At 36.6% G+C, this 14,930-nt stretch overlaps 1 protein-coding gene across 1 annotated transcript; it reads left to right on the forward strand.

The window, feature by feature from the left end:
- The first annotated feature begins 245 nt into the window (after nucleotides 1-245).
- Nucleotides 246-9,547, forward strand: LOC110463487 (sodium-dependent glucose transporter 1-like). Its single transcript, XM_021518106.1, has 4 exons — nucleotides 246-419; nucleotides 3,042-3,265; nucleotides 3,749-4,034; nucleotides 7,631-9,547. Exons 2-4 carry the CDS (start codon nucleotides 3,044-3,046, stop codon nucleotides 8,674-8,676), a joined length of 1,554 nt encoding a protein of 517 aa, XP_021373781.1. The 5' UTR covers nucleotides 246-419; nucleotides 3,042-3,043; the 3' UTR covers nucleotides 8,677-9,547.
- Nucleotides 9,548-14,930: the final 5,383 nt, after the last annotated feature.

Genomic DNA, 14,930 nt, shown 5'->3' on the forward strand with positions numbered 1-14,930 from the left:
TGTAGTTTAATGCAAATAAGTTGAGCGTCTTTAATTCAGTCCCTGATAGTATTGTTTTCTTAGTGCCCAGTGTTGTGTGTAGACGACGTGCCTCCGTTTTGGATGAGTAGTAGTCAGCTGTATGGGAATATACTGAAGTGTACATATGGCAAGTGATTAGAACACAGTTTACCATATCGTCACTACACCAGACTTTATCTAAAGTCGAAGTCGACAATCGCTATTTCAAATATACACAACCTGTCGCTAGGTCTACGCAGAGTTTTGCATTAACACTTCACGCAATCATGTTGAATTTAGTGTGCAGCTGTTACAGTAATGATCTCGCGGATATGAAAGATCATTTAACCAGTAGAATATCCATAACATAACCAAAGGAGATAGTATATACCTTTGGCTTGACAACACAACTCTATTAGGTGAGTTTCATCGTTGAATTATGTTAATTTCTGTTGAATGCATTGAGGCAAATAATCCAAAATGCTAGAATCAAGCGGAATTCGGAAAACTGGAAATGTTTTATAATTTTTATTTTAGGGTAATGGAAATGCTTATCAAAAAGGCTAAAATTATTAACTGTTACCGATTAATTGTTCACCAATATTGAATGAAATGAATGAGAATTAAACAATATAATTTTCATGAAGTTATAACATATGTAGAGTATCGGCTATACTGCTATAATACTGAACACTTAATATTAGGGCCGTCACAATATATCGGGTAACAGGTATATCGCAATACACAGGTATATCGTATCGTAACACAATACAGAGATAAACTATTGCTGTATCGCAATATTTTACAAAAGCATATTTTTATGTATCTGCTTGTTGTTTTAACTTTGCAAATTACTAAAAATTCTAACAGATATGCCAATAAGCATAAAACAGGCTTTTAATAGTTCAAATTTTGTAATTGATGGTTGGTTTGACAAAGATCTTGAATCTATGTTACCCATATTATATATGATTAAGTTTGATAACATTCTGACATCAACTTATTATAAAATTGAGCACATCCTTCCTATGACAAGTTATCGGTATTCATATCGCAATATATTCATTCTGTATTGCGATATATCGTGATACACTCTTCGCGTATTGTGACACCCCTACTAAATAAGTATTCGCCAACAGTCATGTTGATAATTAAAAAAGACAAATTGAACGGTAAGAAATCCTTAAAGACAAACTCTTGATATCACTACGATAAATCACGCTTAGATCAGCCATAGTATTGAGGCTTACCTTGACCTTGGACGAGCATATATTGATACAGATAAACCTCCAAGAGCTATGGCGGAAAAGTTTGCATTTTTGAAAACGATTTTTTTTATTGATAAGTAAATAATTTTAATAGCGAAAATGCATGGAATAGATATAAAATCAATTGAATATGAATTTTTGAACTGTTGAGATATTCAGTATTCGATCTTGTGTTTCATGCAGCATAACGTAAAATGAGCATTTCGTTGAGTCTTTATTGTGAAACGCATGTATTAATAGCCATGGCCTTAAATTCGTCTGTGTACAATAATCTATTCTTTGACACGGGATTTCGATAGCGCTACCTGTATACAAATACCCGATGACGCGTCATAACATGTACAGTGCACGGTTGGACGCGCGTACTAGCGGATCATAGTTTTGGAGAAATAGGCATAGCAACCCGCCATAGCCGTTTATGAATATTAATATATACATGTAAGACTTACTGACCCACGTGCACGCTGGACACAATACACCTAGAGCATAAGCCAGTACATCACTGTGTATACAGTAGCTTCAGAAGCGCTATCATCTTACTAAATACAAGAACAATATCAATATATACACACTTTGCACTGTCATCTTACTACACATAAAACTCAATATATATATATAAATTATGCAGATTTAGTTTGCTAGCACATAAACCAAATATAAAAAAAATCCAATGCTTGTTAATCAATTACAACATGTAAAATGTGGTTTACTGTGTACAAGTCTTTAAAATAATTAGTTCGCACGGCTTCAATAACTTTCATTATTATCTCCATCTGAGAGCTACTCCCTCCTCAAATTAGGACTACACCCTGCCAAAAAAAGACTACTCCCTGCCAGAAATAGGACAGCACCCTCATGAATATTTGTAGGCGGAGCTTATACGATTTCAACCAATGAAAACATTGGTAGGTGGGGCCTTCTCCGTGCCGCTCGTGACGTCACATTTTCAGAACCAAATGACAACAGTGATAATTGGCCACCGATGACGGCCGTTTTGTTGCTGTAAAGAGGAGTTACAGCAGATTTTGGACGCTAAACGTAGCTTAAATACAAAAGCTGTTGTAAAGACTGCAGTGAATTCACTTCAAACTTATTTAAAAGAACGGAATATCGGAAGCGTTAACGATTAGGGTCAAGCAAGTTCAGAGGAGGTGAACGTGTGACAACGCATGTTTTATGCAGAACTTAAAAAAGTGGATGGGACTAGATATGGTAGGAAAACAATGGTGACCATGATATACAGTCTATAAAAAAAAAACTTCTTGAAAGCTAGAAATGAAGATATCATCAACGACGATTCATACATGTACAGTACTTCCAATTGTGTTTTTTCTCTCTGAAATTTCGCCGCCTCGGGAAATAATTTTTCATCTCGGGGGACTATAAATGTGCTATTACCCTCATTGAGTATAAATTGGTCTGGGGTGGATGTTGTGGTATCTGTGCTGTAGCATTCAAGTGAGATGGCACACTATAAATGATGCCATTGGAAGCAAGGTCCCACTACAAACAGAACACATTACATCTCCAGCACACACGCAGGCATACACGCATAGAGAGATATTAGCCAGGTGGCATAGGCCTAGTAGTTAGCGCCTGATAAGGCAGCTCCTGAGAATTCCACTAAAATTGTATTGATTAACGTATATGCTTAGTGTATTAATTGTTTATCTATGTACTGTAAAGCGCTTTAGAGTGGCTTATGTTAGCTAGATAGGGCGCTATATCAAATGTTGTATATATATTATATATATATATTAAGTATCTCTACAGAAATGTCTAACGAACGACAAACAGATAGGTGTGCCGAACATGAGTCGACTCCACTACAAAACACAAGCGGACACGACTCCGAAAGCAAGCATGAGGATGAGGATGGCGAATCAACTACATCGTCCATACACGGCCCACCGTTTCTGGTTGAGCTACGAAGTAACAGGTCAACACAATGCCAGGTTGTTCTGAGTACGTGTGTGGCGTTCGCCTTTGGAGTGCTGGTTTGTATAAAGTGTAACCTTCAACTAAAAATGACAGTTTAATTTGTGAATTTATCACATTTCAAGATTATCAACTCTGATGTTTAAGATGAAATATATCGTCTCACACTAACTACAATGTATATAACGAATCAAATTTTACTACTTTTACTTGCATAAAGAGTGAGCGATTAAATGATACTTACGCTGCATTTTGGTTAAATGAAATTCGATCTTATTGTAATTATAACGTGGGTTACATCACAACATCGAGTTATTTACGTAAAAAAAACACTTCCATGTTGAGAATTCCATTGGCATTGGAATACTGGGGACAAAACGAGACACTGCAAAAATCATCTGGAATATTAAAGCTATAAATAAAAACCTAGAACAATAACGGACACCACCTGCTTATTAAAATATTGTATGTGTCGTGATAAGATAATGTTATACTGTATATATTCTATGATATATGTGTCTGTCATTTATTGTTTTCAATAGGGATGGTCTAAAGGTCAGATTGGACCAGCTTTTCTCGACATCATGACTATTTCTGGTGCTGACCTCGAGACGGGATCGGCCTTTATAACAGCATACTTTGTAGGGCGTGTGGTAGGATCCTTATTGTGTGGTGTTCTTTACTCAAAGGTCAACACATATATGCTACTAGGTATCGCAATGACGGGCAACAGCGCCATGTTTGCAGTTATTCCGTGGTGCACGGCGTATGAACTGATGATTGTTGTGCATTTCTTGCATGGATTAGCTGGAGGATTACTGGCAGTTGGTAGGTTTTGCTATGTTGGGGGTTTTGGTGTCTGGTTTTTGTTTGGTGTGTTTGTTTTTTAATACAGCACAAAACAATTAAATAATTACATCGGGCATGCATGTTCCGTTAATAATATTTCATGTAAACTCTTGCAAACAATAATATTGCAATTTAACGTTGTATGTACCATCATGTACAGTAACAGGAGGCCAATGGACTCCAAACACGATGGTTTAGGTAATTAGTGGTCAAAATATTATATTTTAATGGGACTGAAAACAAATTTTAATAATCTTCCTCATTCCTGATATCCGTGAGGAGCATCAGATTGACGCGTAAAAACACTTTATTTATACATTATACAGGTATAAAGAAAACCGGACTCATACTAAACTTTATTAAAACAGATATAAATAACACATGATACATATTAAGTTACATAATCAGTAACTTATTAACTTGGCATCAGAATATAAATTATACCCTCTGCATTAAAATGTATCGCACATTAGGATTAAGTTGACGTGACAATTGGTCTCAAATCAGTTGCGGACCCGTGATTATAATACAGAGGATGTCCTTGGGATCGAGTGCAGCATGATATAGTACAGAAAATACGAATAAAATGTTAACAAGAAAATGGATTAATTAGATAGCTCGACAGTCCCCCTCAACAGGGCCTAGCTTAAACTTAGATTAGAGGTCAAGTCTGTGATTATACCTTCAGAGGACAGATTACGAAATTTGTAGTGGCGTCAACAAACCATGTTAAACATTTCCGCATGCCAATCAAACGCACATCACCCGCTGGTCTTAGCCCGAGTTCCTGTGACCCTAACACCAGACTTAGACATTCTGACATAAAGATGTGGTCTGGTGTGGGGCCAGAGCGCACTGTTATATGAAAACGTGGAATTATCCGACATCGTTGGGGAATCGGGGAGTGACTAATCAACAAAAAGGCGCTGTCCGGAAATCTTCCAAACGGTGTCAGAGAATTCCACGTTTTCATATAGGCCCCACACCAGACATTATGTGTCAAAATGTCTAAGTCCGGTGTTCGGGCCAGATGAAACTCGGGGCTATCACTGGTCTGTTTACACTTTTGAACATTGTTTTGTTTTCATTATGTGTACAAAGCCAGAACAATATATGTCTCTGATTGGACTTACTTGGTACACGTTTATGTTTCAAAACATTACTTGGTTAATTTACTTGAATCACGGACTTCCGTTCTTGAATGTAATATTACGTTTACTTTACATCATATATCAGAGACGTATATTCTAATATTTACGTCTCTGCATATATGGAGGACTTTACTATAAGAAATCAGAATATCATAATATAGATGTGTTCCTACTTCTCCGCAACAATCAATGACATTTGTTTAAATAAATTCACCATTTTTAGTTTACTTTTTTAGCTTGCACGCGTATGCGCTTTACACGTTTTTGACATACCCTATGTGATGTCGAATTTATATAACCTGATGTTGACGTATGGCGCATGAGTTGATTCATAAATTTCACCTGCGTGAGGTATTTAGATAACATGTGACTTAAAACAGATGACCATGCTTATCGGCGTTGACGGTTTAAACCAAGTGCTGTACGGGCATTTCCATGGGGAAATGCAGTTCATTACGGATCTTACCCAAAACCTATATGAGTAACATTCAGCTTGTACACAACTGACCCTATGATAATAGCTCTGGGCCCCGAACAGCTCAGGATCTCCATTGTAGATAATCGTGATTTAATTCTTCATAATGTTTAAACGCTGTACATGTAAAATTAGAATGGCCACTGTACTTTTTTATGTATGCATATCATACTTCTTTGTCTCCAAGTGGAGGAGTCGGTGACATATATTACCCGTAATGCATTGCGCATGGCAATCATAATTAATATAAACAAAGAAGGAATGAAATGTATTTTAATTCATTAAAAATACAGATTGTATCAGTTCCGTCCTTGTCTATAACTACACATCCCTACAAAAGTTGGTTTCAAAATATGATGTACATCTTGAGAGATCCTGTTAATAAGGTGGTTTTTCAAAACCAGAGGCCATGCTATAAGCATAAATGGACCTAGGCTCCATCGTGCTTAAACGATTTTATTGTCCCGCTGTGGAAATGTTCGCGCTTTTTGCATTAGGTAAATTTGCGCAAAATATCCACACGCAAATATTTACTTTTTGATTATAGATAAACAGAATATAACGATTTCAGAACTATAACAAACAAAAAACAAACATTCTGCATGAACAGCTGAAGGGATAACAACACGACCATTTCCACACGTGACCCTTTTTTATATTCTTTATTAACTTTAAGCTTTCCAGCTCATCATTGTACATGTAACAATATAAATACATTGGCAGACACTGCAAAACGCAGTGGAGAATGGACAAAAGATTTGACTCATTTAAATGTCATTATATCATAGTCTTCCTCAATTTAGTGGCATCATATGTATATTTGCTAAACCTGGTTATTTTTTTTTACATTTGTTGAGCACAGTAATTGTATTAACTTAAGAACAGATGGTTTTCTCCAGTAATACATTTGTATACACTTTGATCTGAGCTCTTGGTATATAGGACAAATAAGCAAACAATGATATTCGTCCTCTATATCTACAGAATTACATATTTTACAATAGCGTTCATTCCTTACAATATTTCTATATCGTCCTGTTTTAATATGCAATGTATGTGCAGACAAACGTATCTTTGTTAGTGCAATTCTATGTTTCTTGGGTATATATTTACATAGATAATGTTGTAATGTTATAGTATTTACTAAATGTCTATACAAGTGACATTTTTGTGAATTCTCTAACATTTCAGAAAGTTCTTGTCTAGCATGATCAAAAATTCGTTGTTAAATAAGTGGTAAAACCTCAGATATGTTACGAAAATCTTGATTTAACCAACATCACCAAACCCGAGTGAAAAAAGGTTATCCTTCACAAAGGACAACCAATTAAAAACATTATTACGCTTGGGCATTTTCAATAATTCATCAAAGGCAGTTTTCAAGATACAGTTCTAGGCATTCTATATCTTGAACCAATATTTAATTACATTTCCACTTTTACTGCATGATTTCATCCGAAAAAGTCAGGTGGTGTGATGATAGATGTACTTCCATGACCACAATATTGTTCTACGAATGCATATATAATATGTGTACTGCAACATCAAACACAATACATTATCACCGTCTTAATTCATGCAAGTAATATTGTTTTTCAAAAGCATCATGTTTAAAGTATAACAGATGATACTGGCAAATAACATGTTCTCAAGTATCGTTTATTCAGACATATTATTTTGCACGCACCTTTGTTATGCATCTACACAATATCCATACTCATATTCTTTCTTTTTCATTACTAATTAAATCAGACCTATTTGTTCGTTGGTATTTGATGTTTAAAACGGTTCCGTCATAGATTTGCATGCCTAAAAGGTAACTATAATTACACATGTCTGTTTTCTAACCCTTACCAATAGTATAACTCTTTTCTGTATGTTTCACGATTTGTGTTGACGGGTATTTACAAAATACATATTTTAATGTTTAATAATTTGTTTATTTTCAGCCCTGATATCTATAGCCGTGTCCATATGGGGAGTGACAGCTCGAGGCCGCGCGTACCTTAACATCTTCTACGCTGCCTTCGCTGTGTCTGGTCTATTTTCTCCCATTGTGACATCACCCTTCCTACTTCCAGCACAATCCTATTCGAATATAAATGCTACATCATGGAATGTTTCTATCCACACAATGCATAGCATTGATGTTTCAACAACATCCAGTATCAATGTTTCTAATACTATGACAGTTCTACAGACTAATGTGACCAACTTTCTTAATCCAAAGTCAAACCTGTACAAAGCGTATTCTATATCAGCTTGTGTTGCCTTTTTAGCAGGCATTCCGTTCATTGTTCTCTTCTTTAGGCCAACTACATCTAACACAAACAGCTCTAAAGGTGCCGAATTTCGTTTCCTTGGAAGTCTTCCGGTCGTTGTGAAGGTTCTACAGTTGATAAACGTTGGAATATTTGCTGCTGTTTTCAACGCAATTGACTTCACATTCAGCGGCTTTTTGACTGTGTTTTGTGTTCAATATTTACAGTGGACAAAAACTACAGGATCTATGCTGACTTCCGTTGTATTTGGCGCCACACTTACAGGGAGGATTCTCGGAATATTTCTTGTCCACCACTTCAACTCACTCACGATTCTCATGTTTTCCACCATAGTGTGTTCAATAGGATTTTTAGGGCTTTCGTTAAGCGCCCTTGCATATGTGGATGCCGGAATCTGGATATCTGTCTGTATTCTTGGAATTCCGCTTGGTATAGGTTGGCCAAGTATATTGAGTTGGTCAAATGAACATTTTGTCCCTGCGTGTGGCAAAATGACTGCTTTCTTTATGGTGACAGCGTTCACTGGTGCTCTCCTTAGTCCTCTTTTGTTCGGATACATAATGGAAGAAATATCCCCGATATGGTTCTGCTATTTAGGCCTGGGGAAGACCTTGATTAATATCGTGAACGTCGTACTAATACTTATTTATTCTAGATTTTCCAGAGCAGCTTCACTCATACTGACGACAAAACAAAGTGCAAGAGTAACATAAGAGTATTATTACCATTCTCAAATTAACTGTCCTGTCGATTGATAAAGGATTATATGATGAAATATTTACATTTACACTGCAATGTCATAATGTAAACTTAGTTAAATTCGTTTCGGGTCATCCGACTCTGAACTGAGAATATAGGTTATAAGAACGTGACCAAAAAGAGAACAGAGAAAAAGACATTGAAGCAGAATTAAATTCCTTTGATGTTATATGCCTAACTGAAACACATCTGACTGACAGCATACCAGATAATGCAATAACAATAGACTCACACACCAACATCCCCCATCGTAAAGATAGAACTATAGGTTATGGAGGAGGAATAGTAATTTATTCTAAAAAAAGCTGTTAAACTCTAAGAAGAATGGACTTGAAGTAACAGTTGAACGTCATAAGTTCTTGCTAGGATGTATGTATAGACCAGCCTCAATTGTAAACTATTGGAATAAGTTGGATGATAATTTAACCATAGCTACAGATTAAAAATCCAGACATTATCATCACTGGCGACATCAATGTTGACATGTTAAGCATACAGCCTAATTCACTTCTCTCAAGACTCCTAACTAAATTTAATTTGAAAAGGATAATAAATCAACCCACAAGAATTTCAGAAAATACCTCAACAGCAATCGATGTAGTTTTTACTAACAATTGTAATTTAATTAAAAATACTGCTGTTGAAACACCTTTTTGGAGCGACCACTCACCAATATTTATTGAAATATCATATACCACATTTAAGCATACATGCTACAATACTATGTTGAGGCTGATTTTGAATCAATGAATAATATAATTAATGATATTGACTGGCAATCTCTATGGACCCGTTTGAATGACATATACAGACATATAGGAACATGTACATTGTACATAGGTATAAATGAATAGCATGCTCCTCTTGTGATACAGCCAGTGATGAGATATAGTGCTCCATTCCTATGTATATGTCCACAGTTGTATCACACCTCCAGTAATTTCATCCCTGCAAGGACTTTGACATTACCATATTTAATCATCATGTATGAGAGTACATCGAAAGTGCTCAAGCTTCAACTATCTGTGGTCAAGGTCAAGGTCACTACCACTATTTATTGGCCTATGCTACATTTATATCTTGTCACCAATCTAGAGATTTCATCCCTACATAGAATTCGACTAAATGGGATATACTATTATATATGCCAAGGTGGTATGTGCCTATACATGATTATCAATAAAATTTGTTGAAATTGAATTGAAGAGAACAGTCACGTTTGGAATATTTGCAACTGGCATTCATATTGACTATGCATCGCATCTGAAAGCAGAACTTATCCTTGCTCAGCAAAAAAAGCAAATTCTTATCTAAACTAGAAACAATGCTTAATATTTAAGCATTGAACTGCTTTTGTATGGTATTTATCATCTATTTGAATGACACAGCTTTGCAAGCAAACAACATAATGCGCAAATAGATCATAAATATCATACAAAAACAGTTCAATACTTATATTTACGTTTTCTCCGCCTCTTATGTTCTTTTTTAATTTATAATTTATATTTAAAATTAAAAATGCCGCCTTATCGACAGTCCACACAATTTCGTTCAATAGTTTGAACAGCGTAGTGTCGCGTGCTGATTGGCGAACAAAGTAGTACTTTGAAATTTTAACAAATACTTCAATTTTATTCCACAACTCAGCATCAATACAATTGCATATGATATGTCTATAGGGTGATTTAAGTTTATCAATAGAACTCTGAGCTGAAAGTTAGATTTGAAATTGTTTCGATTTTTCCCCGGAACAAATTTCTCGCATGGACAAATACAGTGAACACCGTGATTCCGACCTTGCCCTCCACGAGGGAGTTATTTTTGGAAGTTAATTTGAACTTTTCTCTTTGCTCATTTTGTGAAGAATCCAGGCGTGAATTTATTTGTTGATTGTATGGAAACCTGACAACAGTCGGTAGAAGCTATAACGACCTCGTTATTTGACATGTCGTCAGAAATCAGGAACCGTGGATGCGAGACGCGTGAAACTGATAGCGTTTGAAGTGAGTGATCTTGCGACGGAGCACAGGTTCGTTACAAAATGTCTGAACTGTTTATGTGTGCTGTGACTCATATCAGTAGGTCTGTAACATATGTGTCAGTAGGTCTATAGAATATGTGTATTTCAGACATTTGTAACGAACCCCTGTTGATCAGTGCAGTGTAACAGACGATATTTCTGATAAATTGCATGAGCGTTAAAATTGTTTCCATTGCCGGCATTGGTGATTTCAACCGATGTGCATTTTGTACGATATTGCAGACCTTGGTCTTGTTTTCGTTGTAATAAAAGTTGTTTTTTTTTTTAATTTTTATTTTGCACATACATTTACAATGACATTGTCAAATCTCACAATGCCCAGCGATATTTCAGCAGCCGTCATGTTTACTTATATATTGGATATTGTAGTTCCGGTCAGTGTTGTATTAATACGCTAAGAATTTTGTCTCGTGTGATGCATGGTAGTTAAAGTCCCATCAACGACACAGCTTTCAAAGAGGCTATAAAGTGACAATGCCATGCAAATGTAAATATATTATAATAATTAATTATATATATGCCATGTATGTTTTGCTATTTTATTTTATGATAGACTCTGCTGTATATGTAGGTATGCCATATATACTATGCTAATCTATGCCATGTATGTATGTAAAAGAATGTATGCTTTGCTATAATATGTATGCATGCTACGATTTGCTATGCTATGCAAAGTATGTTTGTATGTATGTATGCTATTATATGTATGTATGCTACATGCATTTTATGCACGTATGTATGCTATTTTATGTATCTTCGTATGCTATTATATGTATCTATGTATGTATGCTAATATATGTATGTATGCATGTGTGCTATTATATGTACGTATGCTATTATAGGTATGTATGCTATTATATGTTTGTATGCTTTTATATTGTATATATATGTATGCTATTATATTTATGTATTTTATTATATTTATGTATGCTATCATATGTATGTATGTATGCTATTATATGTATGCATGATATTATATGTATGTATTTGCTTTCAAATGCATTAATTATATACCTACCCAGCCGGTCTGCCATTATAAAATGTACCATCTATCCAGTCGGCCTGCCATTATAAAATGTACCACCTATCCAAATGTACCATCTATCCAGTCGGTCTGCCATGATAAAATGTACCATCTACCCAGTCGGTCTGCGATTATAAAATGTACCATCTACCCAGTCGGTCTGCATTATAAAATGTACCACCTATCCAGTTGGACTGTCATTATAAAATGTACCATCTATCCAGTCGGCCTGCCATTATAAAATGTACCACCTATCCAGACGGTCTTCCATTATAAAATGTACCATCTATCCAGTCGGTCTGCCATGATAAAATGTACCATCTACCCAGTCGGTCTGGCATTATAAAATGTACCATCTATCCAGTCGGCCTGCCATTATAAAATGTACCACCTATCCAGACGGTCTTCCATTATAAAATGTACCATCTATCCAGTCGGCCTGCCATTATAAAATGTACCACCTATCCAAATGTACCATCTATCCAGTCGGTCTGCCATGATAAAATGTACCACCTATCCAATTGGTCTGCCATTATAAAATGTACCACCTACCCAGTCGCTCTGCCATTATAAAATGTACCATCTATCCAGTCGGTCTGACATTATAAAATGTACCATCTACCCAGTCGGTCTGCATTATAAAATGTACCACCTATCCAGTTGGTCTGCCATTATAATATGTACCATCTATCCAGTCGGTCTGCCATTATGAAGTGTACCATCTATCCAGTTGGTCTGCCATTATAAAATGTACCACCTATCAAGTCGGTCTGCCATTATAAAATGTACCACCTGTCCAATTGGTCTGCCATTATAAAATGTATCCCCTATCCAGTCGCTCTGCCATTATAAAATGTACCATCTATCCAGTCGGTCTGACATTATAAAATGTACCATCTACCCAGTCGGTCTGGCATTATAAAATGTACCATCTATCCAGTCGGCCTGCCATTATAAAATGTACCACCTATCCAGTCGGGCTGCCATTATAAAATGTAACATCTACCCAGTCGGTCTGCCATTATAAAAAGTACCACCTATCCAGTCGGTCTGCCATTATAAAATGTCCCATCTCCCCAGTCGGTCTGCCATTATAAAATGTACCCCCTATCCAGTTTGTCTGCCATTATAATATGTACCATCTATCCAGTCGGTCTGCCATGATAAAATGTACCACCTATCCAATTGGTCTGCCATTATAAAATGTACCACCTACCCAGTCGGTCTGCCATTATAAAATATACCATCTACCCAGTCGGTCTGCCATTATACAATGTACCACCTATCCAGTCGGTCTGCCATTATAAAAAGTACCACCTATCCAGTCGGTCTGCCATTATAAAAAGTACCACCTATCCAGTCGGTCTGCCATTATAAAAAGTACCACCTATCCAGTCGGTCTGCCATTATAAAAAGTACCACCTATCCAGTCGGTCTGCCATTATAAAATGTCCCATCTACCCAGTCGGTCTGCCATTATAAAATGTTCCACCTATCCAGTCGGTCTGCCATTATAAAAAGTACCACCTATCCAGTCGGTCTGCCATTATAAAATGTTCCACCTAGCCAGTCGGTCTGCCATTATACAATGTACCACCTATCCAGTCGGTCTGCCATTATAAAATGTACGACCTATCCAGGCGGTCTGCCATTATAGAATGTACCATCTACTCAGTCGGTCTGCCATTATAAAATGTACCACCTACCCAGTCGGTCTGCCATTATAAAATATACCATCTACCCAGTCGGTCTGCCATTATAAAAAGTACCACCTATCCAGTCGGTCTGCCATTATAAAATGTCCCACCTATCCAATTGGTCTGCCATTATAAAATGTGTCACCTATCCAGTCGCTCTGCCATTATAAAATGTACCATCTATCCAGTCGGCCTGCCATTATAAAATGTACCACCTATCCAAATGTACCATCTATCCAGTCGGTCTGCCATTATAAAATGTACCACCTATCCAATTGGTCTGCCATTATAAAATGTATCACCTATCCAGTCGCTCTGCCATTATAAAATGTACCATCTATCCAGTCGGTCTGCCATTATAAAATGTCCCATCTACCCAGCCGGTCTGCCATTATAAAATGTACCATTTACCCAGTCGGTCTGCCATTATAAAATGTACCATCTCCCCAGTCGGTCTGCCATTATAAAATGTACCACCTATCGAATTGGTCTGCCATTATAAAATGTATCACCTATCCAGTCGCTCTGCCATTATAAAAGGTTCCATCTATCCAGTCGGTCTGCCATTATAAAATGTACCCCCTATCCAGTCGGTCTGCCATTATAAAAAGTACCACCTATCCAGTCGGTCTGCCATTATAAAATGTACCATTTACCCAGTCGGTCTGCCATTATATAATGTACCACCTATCCAGTCGGTCTGCCATTATAAAATGTACCACCTATTCAGTTGGTCTACCATTATAAAATGTACCACCTATCCAGTCGGTCTGCCATTATAAAGTGTACCACCTATCCAGTTTGTCTGCCATTATAAAATTACCATCTACCCAGTCGGTCTGCAATTATAAAAGGTCCCATCTATCCAGTCGGTCGGCCATTATAAAAGGTCCCACCTATCCAGTTGGTCTGCCATTAAAAAATTTACCATCTATCCAGTCGTTCTGCCATTAAAAAATGTACCCCCTATCCAGTTGTTCTGCCATTATAAAATGTACCACCTATCCAGTTGGTCTACCATTATAAAATATACCACCTATCCAGTTGGTCTGCCATTATAAAATGTACCACCTATCCAGTTGGTCTACCATTATAAAATATACCACCTATCCAGTTGGTCTGCCATTATAAAATGTATCTGAAGATTGACCTTCTGTTTGTTACACACGAAATTTGTGTCTGGAGTGAATAAAAATATTTGCATCAAAACAATCTTTGAAAACCCTGCCTCAAATATCAGATTTGAAGCCAGCAGAAACTGCTCATCGCATGTTATAGTATCGAAATCAAGTATGAATGTCGTAAGGATGAGAAACGGGCGTTCTATACGACGAAAGAGTACACAAGGATACTACATGGCGAGGTATTTTCTTTATACATGTAGTCATGTCACTTCCACTAGTAAAGCAGTAATTAAGAAGATTTAAAACTTGGTCGGGGGGGGGG

Source organism: Mizuhopecten yessoensis, unplaced genomic scaffold, assembly GCF_002113885.1.
Source record: "Mizuhopecten yessoensis strain PY_sf001 unplaced genomic scaffold, ASM211388v2 scaffold10911, whole genome shotgun sequence".
In the NCBI taxonomy this organism is placed as follows: domain Eukaryota; kingdom Metazoa; phylum Mollusca; class Bivalvia; order Pectinida; family Pectinidae; genus Mizuhopecten; species Mizuhopecten yessoensis.